Source organism: Thunnus maccoyii, chromosome 20 (assembly GCF_910596095.1).
Source record: "Thunnus maccoyii chromosome 20, fThuMac1.1, whole genome shotgun sequence".
In the NCBI taxonomy this organism is placed as follows: Eukaryota; Metazoa; Chordata; class Actinopteri; order Scombriformes; family Scombridae; genus Thunnus; species Thunnus maccoyii.
The window spans coordinates 16,747,854-16,771,766 of NC_056552.1; the positions used below are offsets into that span (position 1 = coordinate 16,747,854).

General features: G+C 43.9%; 1 protein-coding gene across 1 annotated transcript in view; it reads left to right on the plus strand.

Moving 5' to 3' along the window:
• ntn2 (netrin 2) overlaps positions 1-23,913 on the plus strand; it is a 46,476-nt gene that overhangs the window by 11,368 nt on the left and 11,195 nt on the right. Inside the window, exons 2-4 of the mRNA XM_042396720.1 lie at positions 2,302-3,606; positions 16,631-16,819; positions 22,462-22,611. Of these exons, the coding sequence (XP_042252654.1) occupies positions 2,556-3,606; positions 16,631-16,819; positions 22,462-22,611 (1,390 nt within the window). The 5' untranslated portion in view covers positions 2,302-2,555. The remainder of the gene's footprint in view (positions 1-2,301; positions 3,607-16,630; positions 16,820-22,461; positions 22,612-23,913) is intronic.

The following is a 23,913-nucleotide window of genomic DNA, read 5'->3' on the forward strand; positions in this document are numbered from 1 at the left end:
TCCTCACTCGCCCTCCCTCGAGCCATTTCTGCTTTATCACTGTCGTGCCCCTCACTGTTTCTCTCCCCCTCATACAGTATGTCCCTCTTTTAACTCTTAACTACTTTTTTTCCCTTCCTTGTGCCTGTTTGTCCTCTTTTCTAATCTCTTGTGTATGTCAAGTGCCTGGTTTTCGCTTTTAAAAACTTTTCTAACTTCCTCGCAGTCCCTCAACAACCTTCCCATCAAATCTTCAAGTCTGAATAATTCCCTCTCCATCTTCTGCTTTCCTCCTTCACCTGTCATAATTTCCGCCCCATCGTCCCGCTCCTTCCTAACCCCCTTTTTCTCTCTCAGAGCCTCCCCGCTGCCTCATTTCTCGGATGAACATGCTGCTGACGGAAGCTGGGCCTGGATGCTAATGAGTTGCTAATTCTATCAGCCGCCTCTCCATGCCCTCCCCAGTGGGTGTCGGGCCCGCCAGCTTTACCACGGCCAGCCTTTTGATGGAGTGCCTTGGCTGATGAACTCCCGCCTGCGTGCCCACTTTAACCTCCTCGTCCTCAGACACATGTCATTGATCAATGTCCTTATCCGTCCTGGCAAGGCCCACTCATACTATAATCATTTATGAGCAGCCCCATTCCCTGCCATCCATTTTTCATATGTTAAATATTGCAATAGCAGGGGTTATTTTTTGTGTGTGTAATGTTTTCATACCCAGGTCTTTAAATGTCTTTGAGAAGATTGTATTTACATTTTGGGTGGCTACTTCAAAGTTTGCAGAGAAGGGAAATGTACATTTATCTTTCACCAAATTACCATTTATCATAAACCAAGTCTATAGTTCAAAATGAAGCAGGAAAGAAGTCTGAATTTTTAATAATGTGTAGTTAGCTACCAATTTCTATGATTGACATAAGAAGCAGTTGTACTTCCACATTTTCGTCCACACTGTCTTTCTGCTCTGTGTAATTCCTGCACACTCTTTCCTTTTCCTTTAACACCAACTCTCCGCTTGAGGAGAGGCCAAATGGACGGGTTTTAGCACTCAAGCGCAGATGAGTGGTCCTATTTACCAGGCCACTGGGCTCCTTTTTGAGGGTTGCTAGCTTTGGACCCCTCACACAAGAAAAGAACGAAACTTTTGTTTTTCCGACTCCCCTTAAATCCGTCTGTCTGCCTTCCCCGCTTGACTGAAGTGGATACAGAGACGGCCTTTTGTTCTACTAAGATGAAGAGGGATGCTGTAGTAAGAGGGAGAGTGAGGGCAGGAGGAGGTGGGTGTGATTCATTGTAATTTAATAAATACCTCGCAAAGAGGGCTGGGGTGCCTTCTCAACCCCTCAGCTGTCTGATTTGAAATGGGGCTCTTCTAGATTTGACACCCAGGGAAGTAAAAGGGGATTAGGAAGGAAAAGCCTTAGGCCATATACATCTCTTTCTCTGTCTCTTTCTTTGCCCCACAGCTTTCTCTCCCTGCGCCCCTCAATCTTTCTCTCTTTGGGACCGAGAGGCCCCTCGTCTAGCTGTGAGGGTATGAATGATGTCATCCAGGTACCTATCTTGACCCAGAGATTTAAAAAGGCTTGAATGGAGCCTCATTACTTCGGTTCTTATAATGTGGAGTATAATCCCCAAATAGCTATCACTTTTGGTGAATTTTCTGGTTCAGTGAATTAACATAATGCTGCCTTCTCCAGGGTCAGCTAAGTGTAACAATAGTGTTCCAACTGTTGATTCCCTGTCAAATTCCTGCAAAAATCAGTAGCAAGAAAAGATCATAGCTCAAGAGTTGAGCTGTGTCCTCGTATATAAAATAGTGTTTTTCACAACCACAGTTGTTTCACCTCTTAAAGCAGAGGTTTGGCTGAGTCACATGCGGTCCACTGCTTCGCAGCATCACCAGGGATTATAGGGCGACTTCTGCCATGCTGCTCAAGCATGACCAGAAGGCTTGGCCAGTTTTGACTTGAATGGAAGTACTGAATGAGAGGCCGGCATTAAAATTCAGGATGCAGTCACTTGCAGCCACTAATGTCTCTCTTTAAATGGTCACATCCTCTCTCTTGGGCCCCCGTCTGTCTTATGCTTTGACAGGCTTTTAGTCAATGAAAACATGCACTTGTAATTACACTGTACAAAGGGTCTGCCAACAAAATTTATTTCCTTTATAAGGGCAAATATAATTTAGTTTTTAAGATGTACAGAGTTCTTTTTTATACGGTAAAATTCAATCAACATTACTCTCTATTTTATATCCTATTATGGTAAAAATATGACTGCGACATTGACCTCTGTGTTTATTTTTTTAACTTGCAGGAAGGGCTCTGGTCAGCCTGAAGTGAAGGGTCACTGAGCTCAGACACTCTCCTTCCACTGACTCACATCTAAGCACATACAGAAAGTAATACTGACACGCAGACACATCTGCGCACACACACACACACACGCACACACACACTCCCTCTCTCTCTCATTTATACACACAGACTCATTGGTAGACACACACAAAGATTTGTCTGTGCACAAAGACACACACACACACAGATTCACACACAGGCTCTCTAAGCAGGATGAGGGAACCCTGGAGGTGCCTGCTGTGCTTGTGCCTCCTGGCATGCTCAGCCTCCACCCACAGCGCTGCCAATCCCTTTGCAGGGCAGCAGACCCCTCCGGACCCTTGCTATGACGACACAGGTGCAGCCCGCCGCTGTATCCCTGAGTTTATCAATGCTGCCTTTGGCAAGGAGGTGATGGTGTCCAGTGTCTGTGGCCGGCCTCCGTCCCGTTCTTGCAGTGTGGTGGAGCGAGGTGATGATCGGCCTTCTGTACGTACGTGCCAAATCTGTGATGCTGCTGACCCTCGCCGATCCCACCCTGCTTCCTACCTCACCGACCTCAACTCAGCTCACAACCTCACCTGCTGGCAGTCGGAGAATCTGAACATCTCTCCGTACAACGTGACTCTAACCCTTTCACTGGGTAAAAAGTTTGAGATCACCTATGTCAGCTTGCAGTTCTGTTCACCACGACCTGAGTCGCTGGCCATATACAAGAGCATGGACTACGGCAAGACATGGATGCCCTACCAGTTCTACTCCTCACAGTGCCGGCGTATGTACAATCGGCCCAACAAAGCAACAATAACAAAGCAGAATGAACAGGAGGCTCTATGTACAGATGGCCATACTGACCTCTATCCACTCTCCGGAGGACTCATTGCTTTCAGTACTCTGGATGGACGGCCTTCTGGCAAAGACTTTGACAACAGCCCAGTCCTTCAGGACTGGGTGACGGTCACTGATATCCGTGTGGTCTTTAGCCGACCCCAGCTACCCCGGGAGCTGGGACTGGGGGCTGGAAGCAACAGCGGAGGGAGGGACGATGACCCCATGGCAGTGACATCAACACTGCCAACTTATTTCTATGCAGTGGGAGACTTCCAGGTGGGCGGGAGGTGCAAATGCAACGGACATGCCTCACGCTGTCTGAAAGACAAGGAAGGCAAACTGGTGTGTGACTGCAAGCACAACACAGAGGGGCCTGAATGTGACCGCTGCAAGCCCTTTCACTATGATCGACCATGGCAGAGGGCCAGTGTGCGCGAGGCCAATGAGTGTTTGCGTAAGTCTTTTCCTCTTTTCTATGTGCTTTTAAACATGTTTCAGTTAGCTGTTGTGCAATATACTGTAGATACAGTATATCTTTGCTGTACACCAAATATCACAGGCTGTGACTTATATTTCTGGGAAATTATATTTAGTACAAAAAAGTAATCTAACATATGATGTCAAGACGATGGATACAGTTCATTTTTGAAGATCACAATCTGTTCTTTATAAAAATATCATTCAACAATCTTCACATTAATTTAAGGCCACCAAAAGGACCATACGAAAGTAATGCGTGGAAGCTCCAGTTTTTTTGCCACCCTCTTCCTCCTCAGCTCTCTTCTTTGCTTGTTTCCTTTCTCACTACAGTCCTAATAAGTGAATGGGATTGAGACAGAGGATTGAGCCCTATTGAACACACATCAATAAAACTGTGATCTACCTGATAAACACATCTTCATTACCAAAAAGGCAGAATAGGTCTACTTCCAATGACTTCCAAAACAACATATGAGTGTTTTCAACACCCTCTAGAGGACAGATGGGGACCAGAAGAGCCACCCCTAGGACAATTTTATATATAATGATGTTTTATGGTGTGACAATGCCGTGGTTATGGTCTGGTTAGGTTTAGGCACAAAACCCACTTGGTTAGTGTTACGGAAAGATCATAGTTCGGAAACCTGAGCCACTGCAATTCACGGTGTAAAACACCAGTGAAATACACTCCTTCTTGCGGGGAAAAACACATCTGAGCCACGACAACTTTTTGCCACTTTGTCATCTTGCTAACTATTTAGCCATCCTCCTTACCCACCTCCTCCTGAAAAGGAAGTCACCTTATATTGACGTCATCTGAACTGCGTCAGTTCCCCAAGTCATAATTACAACGGCCACTAGATGGTGTAAATGTAACTATAAGTTGTTTTTGCCAGCCTGAATTTTAGACCTATACTGTCGGGTTTTTTGTTGGGTTTTTTTTTGTGAGGACAGGCTGATTTGGTACAAATATCCCCTTCTTAGTTCAAGGAGTCCATAAAAAATATGGTAATATTTCAGTACAAGTATTGATGGATGGATCGCTTTGTTGGATTGAATCATGACCTCAGAATGTATTGGACAGCAGTGTCAAGACAGCCCATCAAATTGAATTTACACAGGAAAAGAGAGAGGGAGGTAGAGAAGGAGAGAATTAACTACGATGACCTGTGTATGACTGTTATAAGGGTAATATAATTAATAGTGTTGCCAGAAAATACCGGATGAGTTCGTGTTTTTACAGGTGAGCAGTTCAGGTGAGCTGGTTGAGCTGGTAAATTTGGCAACATCTCTCAAAACACAGGCCCATCCTTCACCTGCATTTCCCATCAGCCTCTTGTATTTACCGTTCCTCTACAAAGAAACAAACTTACTGCTCTCAACAAAATCATGTTTTCTGTACTTTTCTCTGACAAAACTCTTTTTCACGAGCATGTCTAAACAGTGGATGACAACAGCTCGATTCATTGGCACACCGCTACAGCTAAGTCATCCAAGAATGTTATTTGGCAGTGTTTGCCTTTACCTCAAGACATGCTCAGTAAAAGTCATCCAGACATGCTTTGAAAGCTTGCCAAGTAAAATTATAGCAATTTCTGAGGCAATTTTTGTTAATGTAAATGGATTACCTTAGTATTGGATTAGCCTTTTCTATGATAACAGGTTTTTGATGTGATATTTAGCCTATATATGAATTTCGTGGCTGCAGAAGTTTTTAGGAACACACCGTGTTAGTCATGTGTTTTTAACATTAATTCATTCTTTAATATGTGGAAGTTTCTTTGGTGGTGATTTTTACAGCATTTCTCTGTTAGTATAAATAGACATAGGTGGAACTTAATTCAGGTCAATTTTGCTTGTCATAAAAATTTGTAAGCATAGGAAAATAAAACCATATTAGAAACCACTGTCCCCATTTTAACCTTTCCCCATAATGAAATGAAATTACAGCCAGAGAGGAAAAAAACAGGAGCAGAACATTGAAAAACAGTCTATATTTTTCTAACATGTTGTAATTGCCCAGTGAGCTGGCCTGAGATCATATTTAGCATTGAACAGTGCCAGATCTGTTTAAGGGGGACAGACAGTGACAGAGCCAGAGGAACAAGGCCATTTTAGCATAAGACTGGCCAACAAACCCAGTCTTCCTTCACTCTGTACCTCTCATTCCAGCACTACCTTACTTTGGTTTCTCAGATCTATCTTTGACACCCTCACTTACTCAATTCACAGATACAGGCACATACTCACCCACACATGCACCTATCCCCTTCTACAACAATATCCTGTAAATCCCTCAGTGTTTTCTCCCTCGTACTTTTGCACACACTCTCCTTCAAATGTCCCGTAGCTGTTTCCGAAATGTTACACCCGCTTCCCGTAGATCTCTTCTCTGTGGGATTGATATGTCACTTCCATCCACGATTTCTGGACTAAAAAGCCCGGCTGTGCTGGCCAACTCTGATGACATAATCCCAGTGTTGATACAGGGCAGTTAAAGCCTATTGCATGTTGCACGCTATACCTGATCACACATCCGGACACGCCAATAAGTCAGTCCCAGATGTCACCAATTTCAAGTTCCAAAAGCCTCTTTACAGCTTATTCCGGTAGAACTGGTTCCAAAATATCCGCAAAGTAGCAGCAGAGCCTTTAAAAAGCCTCTCCAGTGTATATTAAAGCCCATTCTTAAAATGTTAAAATGCACACACCCCATGTTGATTTCTTTGCTTGCTTTCCTCTCTGAGACGGTGCACAAATGGCAGTGGGCTGCAGTGTGAGCCCTGAGGCACACCACTGTGGCAGCAAAGTGTAAGTATTAAGACCGTGCAAGTGTGTAAAGACTGACAAGTTACAGAACCGAAGAGTCCCTTAGGTGTCACCAGAGCCTTTACCAGGCCCTGGGGGTGTTTGGGTTTGAGGGAGTGTCTGAGGGGGCTGGGCTGAGGTCATGATCCTTTGTGGGGTGGTGACAAGGTTAAGTTGACGGGGAGATGGTTTGTGGATAATGAGGAATTCAGAGTAGGCAGATGTAGAGCCAAATCAACAGTTGTTTCACACCCCGCCTCTGAGTCTGTCAGTCCCTAAGAAATTATGTGTCTGGTAGACAGATTTCACCACTTTAAACACTAATGTTCAGATGATTTAAAAGAATTTGCTCTCACTTTTAGGAGTTTTAAGCCTTTTCCCCTGCAAAACAAGAACACTGTCTCTTACAAGCTGGTTTGATTGTTCATGGGTCTTGCTAAATGTTTGACATGCACCGCACCAAGATTACTGTCTGCGCTCTTGGCAAGCTCACACACTGTCTCTAGACACAAGCCATGCACACACACGCCCATCTGCCGCCTCCCTCACTATGAATCCTGCCTGAAGACATTGGTTTACAAATCCCCGCTCTAGTAGTCAGAGAGGGCAGCCTCGTAAAGGAGCGTGTCTGTTTGTATTGAGGGAGACATGATGGAAAAAGCTGTGATTTATCTGCCCGGAGTTTGAGCCACAGGACAGAATGAGGAAACAGATGGATGAGATCTATTTGGTTACTGTCATGATTGAGTATTGGCTTTTCTGCTAGCATGGTCGATGCCATAATGTAAATACTGTATGTTGACTTTAAAATGTGAGACGGTATATCATGCTACAATAGAGTCTGCCAAAGTCACTGTATAAGATGAAGAGGCCTCTTGTGGAGTCAACGACAATGTGACATCCTGAGTAGATGATAATTTATGGTGCTGTAGTAGCGCTATAATCTTGGCTGTTTCTGCAGCCATTTTGGCCCTGTTTGGCCGCGGCACCAAGCTGTTCTATTCTCCAGTCCTTCCTCTACCTCATTTGGACTGCGGGAAGTCCAGAGTGCTGCTCGGGGACGCTACGAGCTCAGGGCCAGACACCATCCATCGCTAATGGACTTGCCAAGCCAGGTCTGCTCCCAGTGATGCACCAGGCACACCGGTATGCATTCATAGCATTAAGTACAGAGGTCATGTGAAGGCTGCTTGAATGGCCATTTGGGCTGATTTCTTAAGATTGCAGGTGAGCTGCGGTTGGTAGCAGAGCTGGGTGTTCCTGTTCTGGTGCAGCGTTTGGGTGTGGTGTTGAATATTTTCAATAGTAAATTTGACATATTGAGTCCAGTGGGGAATGAGTGATATGGTATTCTGTTTTTGCATGACAAGGGGAGTTTCCTTTGAAATTAAATCAATCAACTAAATAACTATTCACTTGAGACACACATTATATATTAGTCCATGTCATCACTTGAAGGAAATCCCCCTCAGATTAGTTTTTACCTCAAAAGAAGTTATTACCTGTTATATAATAGGTGTCATTAGATCACATCTGCCGCACTAATGAAACGGTGGTTGCAAAAATATGAATTTTACAGCGAAAGAACGAGACAGATTTTAAATTTGCAAGTCTTGTCGCAACCCGTTCAAATCTTTTGTGGGGGTTTGTGGTTTTTGGTGGGCTCAGCCTCTGTTTTTTGGAAACTATTAGCTGGAATTAGGGGGACATTGACAGATGGGTTTCTTAGCGAGAGCAGTGTGATCCAGCAGAGGTGTGTGTATGTGTGAGAGAAAGAGCCCGGCCAGGAACACATGCTCAGGAACAGGACTCAGAATAAGCTCTCAGATCTGTACAGAGCTGTGGAAACTCTGAAGACCACAGAAGCACAAAGTTCATTTTTCTCTCTCTCTCCATTTCCCTCTCTGACAAGGGGCAGATGGTTATTTGATGCTGATTAGAATTTCAAAATAGGCCTCCATCCTTTCACAGCATTTTTTCGCTCCACATCTCCTAGTAAGGGCAAGCAGAGGTCAGGCCCATGTTCCACTTGTAGAGCAGATTCATCAAGACACTTTTTCGGCCTCGTGATTGAGAAATGACCTCATTCCATACATGAAACCACTGCACAATTTGTGAGACTGCATGATTTGGATAACATGAACAACTTCACATTTTTATAGTTTCTCATTCGTATCATGCTGCAGAGGAGCTGGATCTGTGTGCTTTTGTTGTTGCAACACAGTTAGGTTTGGTCCTGAGCAGAACAAAGTTAACCTCCTCAGATTGTTTTGGGATTCCATAACCAGCCATACTCGGCAACCTGAAATGTCCATCATGGTCAGTTGAAATTATGCTGTCTGTCCCTAGAGGGCAACATGATATGAAGCTCAGTGAGTTGCCAAATATGAACAGGTAAGACTGAAAAAAGCCAGAACTGCCTTGATATTACTGCATGTATGTACCATGTTCCTACTTTCGCTAATTGACTTAAAGACCCTCCCAACCCTCCCACCTCCGCTGCCTGTTGCTGGAGGCTAACAGGGACCCGACACTTCAATTACTTACAACACGACACTCAAATGAGCAGGAGATGTGTTTAGGTGTGTGTGTGTGTGTTGAAGGGGGGTTGCTGAGTGAAAGAAAGTGGATTTAGAGAAACCTCCTGTGCTTTGGAATAATTACACAGCAGAGGAATGTTGTTTCTAAAATCACCAGCCCTATGAAATGATGCCTCTGGGCTGGTTAGCGTGAGACGCAGGGGCTACGGCGCACCGAGGCCAACAAACAGGAGGTGTGTGCGTTTTGTTTTGTTGGTGTTTGTGTGTTTTAAAGACCTAAGCCAAGAGTAACTTCCCCTATCTGGCAGACAGGGTTTGGTCAGTTTGATCAGTTTGCACTGTAGATTTGTTCTTTGCTTTTATTCCGTTTGCCAGGATTGCAGCGTTGGTCCATGGCCAACCCGCAAAGGATTGATGCATTTCTCATTCTTCGAAGCCACCCATAAAGGCTCTTTGGCAAGCGGGGAACATGGTGAAACAACGTTAAGGACAGCAAAGTGTCAAATTACAGCGTTAATGTCAGCTGGGTTAAAATGCTGGATCCCTGGGAAAGGCTTTGCCGCTGCCTGAGGCCAAGTGTGTGCATGTGCATATGCATCCCCTTGCATTTGTGCATGTGTGTGAGCCACATGTAGTGCGATATAGTGCTTCATCCTGGTGCCAAAGCAAACTGGTGGAGCAGCAGTGTGCCCACCCTGCTCTCCCAGGCCCCCATCAACTCTCCCCCACAGATGGTAGCAATCACCTCCTGAGGTGCCCGTCACTGCCGGCGCTCTCTTCCTCTCTACCCTTGTGTAACTGACTCTTGTCAATGATTAATTCACTGCCGGGAAGTTTTTCTGTGTGCTACCTCCTCTTTTATTTCATATTTCTCTCTTTTTGCTGATATCAGCCCTTTTCTTCTGTCATTGAATTCAGTTTGCTCTTTTAAATGTTGTTGCAGGCCTCTGGGCTCTATTGCCTGAGAAACTATGTGGTTTTTGGCCGCTAGCCGGTATTGTTGGTTTCATCAAGATTCAGGGGCTGTTAAAAGAAAATATATGTCTGTATGTTGATGATGAGTGCTTGACTATCGCGCTACTAGCTTCTCCTTTTGAATTGGTGAAGCTGTGGTTTTGTCTGCCTGTCAGATCTCTTGTTGTCACTTTGCTTGCTCACACGTTGCTGTATAAAATTTGTGCGTATGGATGCTGTCTGTTACTGTGTGTGAATAGACAGGTCTTGTGTGTGTAGTATAAACAAATGTACAAATGTGGAGCAGTCTGTCCTTCTCTCCATTATCATCTCCTTATGGAGCAGCTCCACAGGGAGCACCCAACCCAATTTCCTAATCTTAACTGTAAAGTTGAGCACTATTATAGAGATTATGTACAAATGAAGGAATGATTCTGATCAGTCTTCAATGGCAGAATGAGTCCAAATAAAATGACTGGGAGCAAATTTTCTCCTGAGGATTGAAAATTAAGCCTTGATCTCATTTCAAATTTAAATATTTGGTTTTTAAATGGGACATATTATGCTTTTTCAGGTTTTCTGTTATTTATATACTGATATGGTATCAGATATCTATGCTTAACATGGTCAAAGTTCCAAAAGTATCTTGCTGATGAGTTGACGTCAGATCATCGTGCATACCCATAAATGGCCGTCCATAGTAGCCTTGGTCGCTAAGGTTGTTGCTAAGATTTTTCCATGTGTTGTTTGCATCGTCTACTCTCATATTTCAGATTGGATTCTGGCTTGAATATGTACGGATGTATTTGAGAAGTTGACATTTTGAGTAAAGACTGAGAAAAAGTAGTGAAATATTACTACTATAGTTTGTTGCATGGTTTGTTGATGTAGCCTGCGGATGTCTGCTGAGGGGCAGCTTCCAACGGCTGGCCAATCAGAACAGAGTAGGCTCCTCAGGAGCAGGGGCTTAAAGAGACAGGAGCTAAAACGGCCTGTTTCAGACAGAGGCTGAACTGAGGGGCTGTACTATAACTGTAAATCATGCAAAGATATTCTAGTAGAGCCCCAAAATAAAAATATAGACTTTGAAATGTCCATAACATGTCCTCTTTAAACGGCTGAAGTGGATTTCTGTCACTGTTTTCCAGCCACCCCCATCTTCACATCTTATTTTGTTCCTCAGCATAACATTTGAAATTTTACTTCTCAATTCTGGATCAACCATCATTAAACCAAGACTCTTTTGCATTCATATACAATTCTGCATCACAACCTAATCATAAAACAACAAAACATTTGATATCTATTCATGATTTTTACTGTCATCTCTGGCCACAGTGGTGAATCTACACAGTATGTTCCATCTGTCACTTTCTATTTCTAAACCAGTGCAGGCATCACTTGCATCCCCTACGGTGGACCTCATGGTTGTGTATGCCAAGTGTCATGGCAAAAGTAAATCTTTTTTTTTTTTGTGCCTCAGTTTATAACCCATTCGCCATGATAATTTGATTGCACAACAATCGTCTGGCTCTGCCCTTGTGCTCAAATTGTCTGTGGAAAAAAAACAGTAATCGAGACAGACAGAGACTGAAGGCAAAGGCGGGACAGAGATAACAATGTTTAGATGTGGGGAAGTGAAGTGGACCAGAGAGAGGGAACAGAGCTAAGGACTCAACTCTCCACTGACACCAGGCCCCCCAGCCTGGCAACCCTCCAGCCTAATCTCGTTAAAATCTTCCCCTGCCTGATGCCATCCAGAGAGAGAAAGGGGAGATGGAGGAAAGGATGGACAAGAGAGAGGACAGGGGAAAGAGACAAGCACGAAGAGGGAGAGGCAACCAGTGAGAGTATTTGAGATGGGGTCTCATGAAAGTAAGAGGGAATAGGGAGGGAGAGAGAAGGAGGCTTAGGGAAGGGGTGGGAGGGGAATTAAGGGGACTTTCAGTTCAAAAGGGCTCCCAAGAGCCTGCTCTTAAGCCCACGGCGTGAGGCTAACCACAGAAACCAGTGGAGGGGAGGGGAGGGCTGAGACATGGTGTCAAAGCTAAAAGTGAAAGATATGTCTGTCTGTCTGGAAGAGAAAGAAAGAGCAAGTGGGGCTAAAGTGGTTTCTTACAAAGAGGTAGAAGCTCCTGGGATGTATACAGTACATTGTAGCATTGGTCATGTAATGCACACAGCAGGGCAACAGGAGCTGTAGTTTCCTGTTAGTTCTCAGCTCAGAGTTCTTAAATCTTTGTCTCAGCTTGTTGTCCACAGCTCATTAGAGTATACAGACCCAGCAGTGTTTACATCTGTTTAAGTCTCACTTCTGTTTGACTTTTTTTGTATCCTTTGTCACTTGATCCTTGAAGTTTTTAAAGTGGTTACTACTTCTTAAGGCAGTCGTCTCTGGTGTGTGTGGGTGCATAACTGTGTGTGTGTGTGTATATATATGTGTGTTTGTCCCCACTGTACACTGCCTTGGCTCTAATGAGGAGCTAATTAACCGGGTGTTCCCCCTGGTGCCCTGAGCAGGTGGCTGGAGCAGCCAGGCGGAACTCAGCCCAAACACACACACAGACACACACACACCCACACACACACACACAAGATGGCAGGAACCCATATAGCAGAGCCTGTTTGGCCAGGCAGAGAGGGCACCCAAGGGGGGCTGCAGCAGGTCTGGACCACAGCCTGGGCCAAGAGGGGAAAGGTGGTGGTGGGAGAGCGGCCCTCCAATTTTCAAGGACCAATTTTAGCCATGGGATTTGGGTTTTGCACAGGCATCCAAAATCAATTGGCTGTGCTTACCGGCTTGGCTTTGGTCGAGCTGAAGGAAAAATGAGGTTAGATTTATCCCTGACATATGGAGGAGAACAGAGAGGCAGTGCACTCCGCAAACACACTTGCATTTTATTTGTCAAGCGCAGTCTTTACGGGGCAATTTGTCATAGCACGCTTGACAGACCAGTCTGTGAGCTTGTTCAGAGCACATTTACTTGTCGAGGTACCTGTTATGAGAGCTAAAGTAGAACAGTGTGGGGTTCTTCAGTCAATGTACGTTACCTGAAATATTCCCTGTATTTAAAGGAGTAAGCACCATCTAGATCACAACCTGAGCAGATGTGTGCAGACTATGTAGAAGAAGATATCAGATAACAACCAAACATTTACCAAAGCAGTTATTCCACCGAAATTTGCATTTGATGCTGGTCAATTTGATGACAAAGTTGTGCAACTATTTTCTTCTCTAATATTTTCCTAGTGGCATGTTTCTTCCTCCGTTCCCTCCGTCTCCTCTTTTATTTTCTGTATGAGCATCCTTCAGTTTGCTGAGCCTGTAGCTTTTGTTTGTTGTCTCATTTCCACGACAACATAAGGAACCACATTTACGCATCCTTGAATTGGATACTAACAAATAAAAACCAGCGTTCACTTGAGGATCTGACTTTCCACCACCCACAGAACTTCTCTCTGTGCGCAAATGTCTGTTTTTCCTTCAACAGATAAGAATTAGTGAGTGTTTTTGTGGCGCACCAGTGAGGCTTTGATGTGTTAATGAATTGAAAAATGGCCTTCAACAGTGTTCAGTTATCCCCGCTGAGCCTAATTTGGATGGGGGGGGGGATGCAGGGGTGGCAGGTTGGGGGGGGAATTGGGGTGTCAGTGTGTGTGTGCACAAGCACTTCAAAACAAACCCATAAACATTCCAGGATCCTTGGGCAGCTGCAGCTCCGAGCTGAAGTTAACTGCACGCAGTGTGTACACCACAGAAAGCACACACAGGTACACATATGAACACCTTTCTCTTAGTCACTTTCATTAGCTTACACGTTTTTATTGTTTCTCCCACTCTCCACTGTCCTGCAGCCATATTCATTCAAGTTTTTCTCTTTTTTTGTCAGATATTAACTACTATTTCTGCCAAAAACCAATTCTCTCATTCTCTGTCTGTCACGAAAAGTCTGGCTGTTGTTAAAGCCATTCCTGGCCATTACTGCTACACATGTTAAATCATTTAAAGGTTAAATTCTGGAGCTTTCTTTACATTCTCCACACTTGAACATATCCTCTCTTACTTCAGACTTTGTTGGCTGATCTTGTTGCACAGCAGTAAATCGAGAAGATGCCATAAGAGGGCCGTCGGTACTTCAGCTTTGGAGAAAATGTGATCCATCGCTTTCATGTTCTGCTACAAGGTGTTAATGGACACAAGTGCTCACAGCTGTGTGTGTGTTTGAGACGCTTGATCATAATCACAGTCCCCCCCCCACCTCATTCTCCCCCAGCAGCCCCGGCCACTCACCAGAGCGGGTGTGTTTTTTGTCACATTCCCCTTAGAAGAAGTTGGACAGGCTGTTTGGCTATTCTCATGCACACACACACACACACAGTAGACACAGAAACACACATGCACAGAGAACGAACCAATTACCTACTCAATATGTCACCAATTTGATGCATGCAGTTTTTTTAGTTAAAGCAGGGATAAACCATATTACTACCACTAAGACCACACTAAAGATAAAAAGCTTTGAACTCTCTCAATTTGCAAGCTTTCTGTATCCCACATTGCCATGCCATCTTTACACTGCCTACATATTTCCTCTGGACAGTTCTATAGGGTCAAAGGTCGATCCTCATCTTGGGGTCACCAATCCATGGGAAAACATCCAAGAAATCCAGCAGCATCTCCACACATACAGTGCTGCCTCAATATTGATCTGCACATGAAACAGTATTTCATTAACAGCAGAATTCTGTACAAATTGGGCGACATAATAACCAGATGGAATTGGGAAACAGTCTGGGAATGTGCTCCCCCCTTTTTTTTTTTCCAGGGTCTGCAACAAGGGAAAAGCGGGCCTCTTTTCCAACCTGGTGCCAGGCTTCCTTTTCAGCGTGGATGGCGGTGCATATCATTCACTGCTCTCTTTATTACCTGACATTTGTATTCAAGTGATTCTCATCTTGTGAATGAGCCATCAGAGTGCAATCAATAGTCTTTTTTTTTTTTTTTTTTTTTTTTTTTTTTTTTTGATCAATTGCAAAAATCCCATATTTAACGTTACACAGATCATTGAGCTTCACATAAGTGCAGGACTGACCTTGGCTGTAGCAGAGAAATGACAGCACTGAATTTCCTTCTTCATAAAAGATTTGCAAGGACTGTATTTAAACCCTATATTGTTTACATCCTTCTTGACTTGCTAGCAGTCTTCTTCTCATTTGCCTTTTTTTTGGCATTACTGCCCTGAACAGGTACCAACTTGTAAAAAAATTGCTCCGTAGCGCTACTAGTGGTCAAAAACTTCAGAGTACCCTTAATTGTTCTTATCCTTTTCTTCTATGAGTACAAAGATAACAAATATTCCAAAGATCTGAGTACTATTGCATTCTTGTGTGAATAATATATGTAGCAAAGTAAAACACAAATTCATTGAATTACTGCAGACTACACAGTAATGTAAGTAATGTGAAATGTTACAGAGTAAACATTGAGCACATGGATGAGACTGAATCTGAATGAAAACATGTGCAAAATGTAGTTACAATATCTGTCTTATTAATATAATACAAATCATTTTTTCTGTACAGCACACAAAACCACACACATTAAACCTCCCAGTCCCTCAGCAAGTCTGTCTTTACTTAGACCCCATTGTTGTGTCTTGTTCTACTCTAAACATCTATTGTCGGTGAAATCTATTTTCTCTAACCCGCTCCCCTCAGATTAAAGTTAATTAATATCACCTTCTGTTGTGATCTGCTAATAATCCTACTATGCCATAACTGTTGACATTTTTGGTCAAACAGCTCAGCTGTTGTTTACGCTTTCTAATTTATCTGTGGATACCTTTGAACTGGAAATAAGCTGTGCAACTCTGTTGTCTTTGAAGCCACGGCCAAATCTACAGGTCCCAGGTCTGACTCTGATTTAACTGGCGTGTCTGGATCAAACTCTGCTACACAAATAAGAGGGGCAGGTTTCTAATTAGACTCCTCAAATGCAAGCCCCACATGTAGAGAGCGAACATGGAGATTATCACTAATGTCAGAGCTTGTGAATGCGGTCTCGTATGGAGGAAGCAATGGAAAGACTCGTCAGCCGAAGAGGCGTCCAAGAACCAGCAGGATTTGAAGTGGAGCTGGGAGAGACTGTCTAGAGATAGAGCCTCACTTCCCATGTCCCATATATTCTGGCTTGCCTATTTAGAAGACAGCTAGCTCGAGCCCATTCCTTTATCTGAATCATTCTCTTTTTTAATAGATCTTAGGCGTCTTTATTCATCAGTGATTCATGAAATTAATGTGTCTCTTTCTAGTGATTAATAACTAATGGGCTGAAAGAAGCTGAATTCATTAATTATGAAATGGAGAAAATGAGCTCTGCAAATATCACTTTTGATTGATGAGTTCTGGAATAGCAGCCAAGCACACAGCCGCAGTGTGGATTATAAACCACTCACTATTACACCGCCTTACTGGAAAATCTCTCCCAGCTCTCTTGTGATATACAGTACCTGGGAGTAAGCATATGTTCTACTGCACTGCATACTTCATGTCATGTAGGTTTGCTTACATTTAGACTCTAGCAGATAAATACAGAGAAGATAATGTATTTTTATACATTTTATCCTCTTCATCTTTGCTGATGCAATCGCACATCTGGTAATGTTAACTTTTTCCTAACTTCTTTTCCCTCCACAGCATGTAACTGCAACCTCCATGCCCGCCGCTGTCGATTCAACATGGAGTTGTACAAGCTGTCGGGGAGGAAGAGCGGAGGGGTCTGCATGAACTGTCGGCACAACACCGCAGGCCGCCACTGCCACTACTGCAAGGAGGGCTTTTACAGAGACATGGCCAGACCGATCACTCACCGACGAGCCTGCAAAGGTACAAGTCCAACAAGAAGTTACATAGTTAGGTGTAGTAGTGCTTTATGCTGTTAGTTTAATAGATTAAGAGTCTCATGAAGTGGTATTCATGAGACTCTTAATCTGTTTTCCTTGGATTTTATGTTAATGAAGTTAAATTTAAAGTCTCCGTGGGGCTCATTTCTTTGTCTATTCATCCGTGGTGGTGAAAAATACTGACCACTCTGTTTACAACAGCTAATGAGAACATTTTTATAAACTTTTGTGTTTCATCAATCAGTACTAGAGTAGCAAAATTAATATTTATTTGGATGAAAATGTCACAGATTATTACTTGAAGCTCAGTTTGACTTCATTTGGCAATATGCTGCCTTAAGTGTTTACAACATTTTCAAACAAAATCTGATTCAGATGTTTTAACCCCACTAATACTTGTGAAATCATGTCATTTCTGAGAAAGTGAAAAAGGAACAACAAGTTATGATTGGAAGTATACACGGTCATGGTAACTTTCAAAAAGGAATATCAGCATGTCTGACTTGCCGTACATACCATAGCATAGAGAAATGAATTGATACCATGCCCGAAGCTTTTCTGGTCGTCTGACCAAATGTTTCCCCACCACACACCACGTAATATTATCACTTGACCAAGGCATTTCTCATGGAAGAATGTATTTTACCCCTTTATTATTTCACATTTGCAGTGAATATTTTTCAGCCTGATATTATGCTGGAAGTTTTGCAAAAATAACACCAGTTTCCTGTACTTGTTGCTCAGGAAAATATTCAAATCAATAGCAGAGAGGGAGTGTTTTTTTTTTTATCCTGTTGATCCTGATGAAGACAAGGGATCACTTCCAGATAATTTCCCCAAAAAACATCAATGGTGAGTGCTGCCAATGCTCATAGCCATGAGGATCTTTTGGTTGAAATTTTGTGGCCAGTATCTCCCACTGGCTTCCGCTCAGTTTTCCTTCTGCAGCTGACCCAAGCTGTAACGGAACACCAGAAGGTTTGAAATGGCGTGATATCATACCGCAGTTGCCCACGTTAGTTGCGCTGAGATGTGGAGCCATTCATCAAAAAATGGCAACGGCGACTTGGTCACATACCTTGAAACTTAAGTCATTTGACCTGTTACTGCACCGAAACACTGACAGAAAGAGATCTGCCTCAATCCTGACAGGAGATCAGTTCTGAGACATGTCCCTCTGTGCGAATTGTTCCCTCATCTTTCATTTCCTGCAATACGTGGCATTAAGTGACACTCTCACACACACACACACACACACACACAAGTCACCCTGACACTGCAGTTTGTCCATATCAAAGCATAGTGATCAGGTGGTAAACAGTTTATCACCCTGTCTCGCATAGGCCCCAGACGTAACGGAAATTAAAGTTAACGTCCAAGCCTCTACTGAACGGCTGGCTCCATGATTGATCAGAGCAATTCCGCAGCTTTCTAGGGGCTGTCATTTTCCTTTGCCTTAGCCCTTGATTACTTTTTTTCATCTCCATCTTCGCCCTCTCCCATGATTGTTTATAACCACCATCTCCTCCCTTTCCCCAACTTCTGACTTCAATCACCATGAGTCACCACAGGCTTTTTAAAACCTAAGTCTTTCTCTTTTCCTCTTACCGTGGCTTCCCTGATTTTAATTTTCAGCTCACCTCCATGTTTTATCTCCATGTGTCTAGGGCAAGATAGGGGTTAGAGGTGCGGTATGGCTGAAGGGGGTGAGCGTCACGTCTGAAATGGAGTTACAGCAATAAAATACAGGTGTTTTGTAAAGGGGAGACAGGAGTGGGGAGGGCTGGGGGCAGCGCAGGCTCTGAGAGGACGAATAGGCCATGTCTGTTTCTAATCAGACCTGCTCAGTAACTGGGTGTCTATACACAATCTGAGGAGTGTATGAGGAGGAGTATTAACCTCCCAACCATCTCACTCCCGCCTCCATCACCACCACTTACCTCCCACGTACACAAAACACACAGCCGGTCTTCCTTGTTAGACGCCAAAACCCTCAATTCATTCAAAGTGACCTCTGCTGGACTCCAGCTCTCCCTGTTCACAAGCTTAGGAAACAGCCTCTCCACAAGCCCTTTACAGTGTCACAAGTATTAAAACAGCAAGCAAAATGAAAGAAACATGGCAATCACCACATGGCCTGGCTGCAATATACGAGGTCTTCAAAATTCAAGGTTTTTATGTGAATCCAAGCGTTTGCCGTACAGCTGGTGTCCGTTGACCACAAGGAACATTGATAAAAGACATTAAAAATGAGGCCACGGTACATGTGAAGCAACGCCGGCCAATATAAACCACATTGGCCTTGTGTCTCAAATATCATAATGACTGACACAGGGCTTGAAGATATTTGCTGTCAGAAAACAGTGGTGAAAAGAGTGTTATGCAATCTAATTCGTCATATTAAGTAAATAATATAGCACCTGTATCTCCTGTTGAGAAAGTAAAGTTTAATCAGTACCGCTGAGATGTGCAGGTGGGAGCTGTTCAATCGACAGCTTCTGCTAATCAGTCTTTCAACAAATCAATATCACTTCAAAAACTAAAATAATGTGAATATCTTTTGAAAAACAATCCATTTTGCCTTGTGAAATGCATATATTTTAACATTTTTATATTTTCATGGTTAAATAGCCAGCAGAACATAACTACAGGTACTCAACTTTTCCCAATTTAAGGGCGCAAATAACACCACCTTCTCCAAATGTGGCAACTGCCAATAACAGCAGACAAAGAGCAGTACCTAGCAAGTACTTATGCACATATGCACAAACACACATTCACAGAGCAACACTAATCAGTTAAACTAAGCAAACGCCTGTCAAAGGACTACAAATCCCAGCGCGGTGCCTGTCACGTCTGCAGTCGCGCAGGCTTGAAAAGTCATCAACATCTGAGGACGTTTTTACTGCTTCTTAACTGGCCCGAGCCCATGCACATAAAACTTCAGAAAAACAGTTAGAGGAGGAGAGCTTGGAGGGGGGTGGGGAGCGGGGTGGGGGGGTGGGGGCAGAGATTGACACTGCTCCCCTCAGTCACCATCCTGCCCCTTATAGCCCATTCAGGTCTAGCAGTTGCTGGTTGTTTACTGAACAATGTGGACATTGGCAGTAAAGTCTGACGTCTTAACAGCCTGTGATTGTTTAGAAGGGAAGTGAGAACGTCTAACGTTACGCCGGTCTTGTTCATGCCAACCTGATCAACTGATGAGTTGATAGCCTGTGTTGTTTGGTGATCAGCCAGGAAACAATGGCTCCTCGTTCCCCCTGCTGTGACACATGTCTGGGCAGGCATGACAGACTAACACCAGACTTGTGTCAGACGGATCAAGTAACAGGGGGTTTATACCACATGTGTCTTGACATTGGACGGATCTCAAATCAAATCAGTGTAGGAATATTTTAGGACTAGCTTGTTTACTTTTCAGTTGATCTCAGAACAATTCAGCGATCATCAGTTTAGGTTTGCAAAATATATTCTTTGCAATATGAGAGATACTGACATTGGCATTGGTTGATTTTTCTATCTTTTATAGATCTAGATCTATACCATTGTGTTAGTGCATTAATCAGCTGGGTTTCATTAACATTAACAAGGGCAGAACTCCAGGAATGCCAGAAATTCCCAAATGGTCCATGCAGCACCTGGTATCGGTGGTAGGAGCTCTGGCTCTGGCTGATGAATGAGAGCAGAGGTATGGAGGTGAGATATGGTTGGCACAGAGTGACAGAGAGACAGTCCGGAGACCCTTGCTGACTTGACCTCTGACATCCAGCTCAGCGCTACGCCATGCCCCGCCATATGCTGCTGTATTTTTTTTTCTTTAGGTTAGTCACAAACTCACTGCCATCAAAGCCTGAGTTTCCCCCGTCGAGCCTGCGTGACTTAAATGGTGGGGATTTTGCACGGACATTGAAGCATCAGATTTACGTCTCTGTGTACAGCTTCAAACACAGCGCGGCCACTTTGACACCTGTGGACCGGTTGGCCTTGCCGGAAAAGGCAAACATGTTTCTAAAGATCTGAGCCTGCAGTTAATCCCCTACCCCACCCCACTGCCAGGCACACACGATCACTCTTGGGTCAGTTTCAGCCGTTTAAACCCTCCCTTCTCCCCAGTCAACAGGTGGGCCCTCAGTCTCTATTCTGTTGTAGCAGCTAAAAAATGTCCGGCGCAAATAAACACATTCACAGTTCCGTCAAGTGGTGGAAAGAAACCGTGGCATGTTAGCAGCTGCCTTTCTCTGGCAAGCCCTGTAACAAACTGTTGGGTTACAGGGTTTTTCCCCAATGTGTAATTCTGGCCTTTCTTGTCTTTTCTTGATAAGCTTGGACAATTACAGCTATCGCGTTACAGTCAAGTCAGTCTAAGTTTTCTTTAATAATTTTGCACTAGCCTGCGCCTGTTTTCCAAAGAATTATGATGAAAATCAGGTGGAAAAGGCAGAATATTTACCTTACGTTTTCAGTCTGTTTGTTGTATTTTTGGCATTGTGTCAGCAGATAAGATAGGAAAGTATTTTTTTTCTGTACTTTTTAAATTATGGACAGAGAATGTAAAATCTGAAGCAAAACGAATCAATCATACCCCTGAATACTGTTCAAGTAGATGTTAAAGTCTTACATTTGTTTTTATATGTGAATGATATGTTTGTCTGACTGGATTGCTGTGAAATGTTAAGTATGTGTTTATTACTTAAAGAACAAATGTCTGTTTTTTTTAGCAGAGCCAGACTGACCACAGTTTGGTTAGATTCACTGTTGTTTATGCTGTTGAACACACCAGAGGCTCTGTTTGGACTATACTGGAGCGCTGCGTCTCTCACTCTCCTCCTCTTTCACTCCCATCCTCTCCTTAACTTCTTATTCTCCAGTATGTTGTCTTCCCCGTCTCCTCCTGATCCACTAACATCTTGTAAAGCTTGGACCAACACGCCAGCTATTGTACTGTATTTAACAGCTCTTTAACCCAAAAAAACAAAAGCCTCATGTTGTTTAAGGTGGCTCGAATATATTGCCTACAACCAGCAAAACTCATAAAAGTCCTGTCAGAGTGAGGTGACTGGAGCAACGCTTGTTGCTGTTGGCATTTGCTGGGCATCGACTGAACTTTCTGGAAGTGATGAAACAGCTGAGCGTGTGTCACCAGGCAGGCACCAGACTACACACAGCAGAGTGGAGAGGAGGGCGCAGTGTGCATTTCTTAGTCTCCTGACAGTGATGCATTACATACAATCACCTGCTGTTTTCTACACAAATTCCTTCTCCTTTTTCACACAAAAAGATACACACACAGTTTTTGGAGGCCATGTTTCTCAACATTACAGTGATTAGGGAATCCCAAGCACAGAGGCGGATAGGAAAAGCACTGCCTCACTCTGGGAGTCCTGAGCTGAACGTTCAGTCCAAATGCATATCTGTTGTCTGCTGGCAAAGACAGAAGATTACGAGATTTAACCCAGTGCCCTGCCGAGACACTGTAAAATCCAAGGAGTTAGCCGGTATCTTGTGTGTGTCATTTTGGCAACAAGTTTAATGAATCAACATTTAATGGATTTTCTCTCTTTCCTCTCATATAACAACCCTCCCTCCCCCCCTTCACACCTGTCCCTTAACCCCCCACCTCAGCCTGTGACTGCCACCCTGTGGGCGCAGCAGGCAAGACGTGCAACCAGACCACAGGCCAGTGCCCCTGCAAGGACGGCGTCACCGGCATCACCTGCAACCGTTGTGCCAAGGGTTACCAGCAGAGCCGCTCGCCTGTGGCCCCCTGCATCAGTGAGTGACTCAAACAGACATGCACACACACACACACACAGCTAACAGTAACTGTATATCACACCAGTAACATACACTGCCTTCAGCCTAGTAATTCTATCAGCATGCCAGTGAGTCAGTGTATAAAACTGCGAAAACTGACAAGCTCCATTGTGAAGAACTAGATGTGAGAAAAGGCATAATACATAGTTACAATATAGTAGTAACCTACAGTAAAGGCAGCACATAGTCAAACCATGGAGATTACGGAACATAATTGAAAGCACACTTCTCTGTAGCCTGAAGCAGTTCTGGCCTTCTGACAGGCATACCCAACCTGATCTCTGCGCTGCGTATATACAGTACATGTGTTCTGTGGGTTTTGCATGGCCACTGAAAATGCAATGATAATTTCATAGAGAATAGCCCAAAACATGTGCGCAAACATGGGCCCAGATGTAAAGTGAAGTTAAACTGAAATGTGATCTCTGTTAAACGGACCTAGAAGAGTTTAAGAGTGTGGTGGAGACGTTTCTCACGGCGACAGTGGTGTTGATTTTTTGGTGCAAGTCAATAGAGGGCTGGTAGCGTGAGAGTGAAAGACTTGGTTATTCTTGTTCCACTTGCTGTCAGCCGTGTATAGTGTGTGTATGTGTGCTCTGGTTGCTGCAGTTTGCATGTCGACTACATCAAGTTTTTAATTTCCTGTGACAAGCGCGTGTGTGTGTGTGTGTGGGGGTTATGAAATTTGCCAGTGGCCCAGCACATGCAGGCATGTGTAGTAGAGGGCAACTTTCCACCATACTGTGTACCAGGCTGTACGCTCACCAAGATAACCCTCACCAAAGCAAATCGTGCCGCGCTGCCCGGTGCCGTACTGAGCTCTGCCACACTGTGCCACATGGTGCCATGTTGTTTCTCTCACATACAGCTCCGGAGCAGATGGCGAATGGTAGAGGAGGAGAAAACAACTGTGGTCATGGATGGCAGACCCCACTTATTTGAGTGCCACTGAACCATCCAGTGAGAACAAGAGGAATTGTGTGTGTGCATGCATTTAAGCAATACGCACACTCGGATCCATTACGATTAGAGTTAATGACAACTGCGTGTGTCAATATGGCCTCACGGTGGGCATCTTACCTCTTCTGAGGCTCCTGGACCCCAAGACAGAAAACACAGCCATTAAGCAGCCAATTAGTATGATGGCAGTAACCCTCATCTGAATGTTCCTTTCATCATCTGTCTGTGTTCACAAGATGTGGCCATGAGGGCACACAGACTCAAAGTAGCTTCTAGCAGCTGCTCTTGCCTTGACAAAGC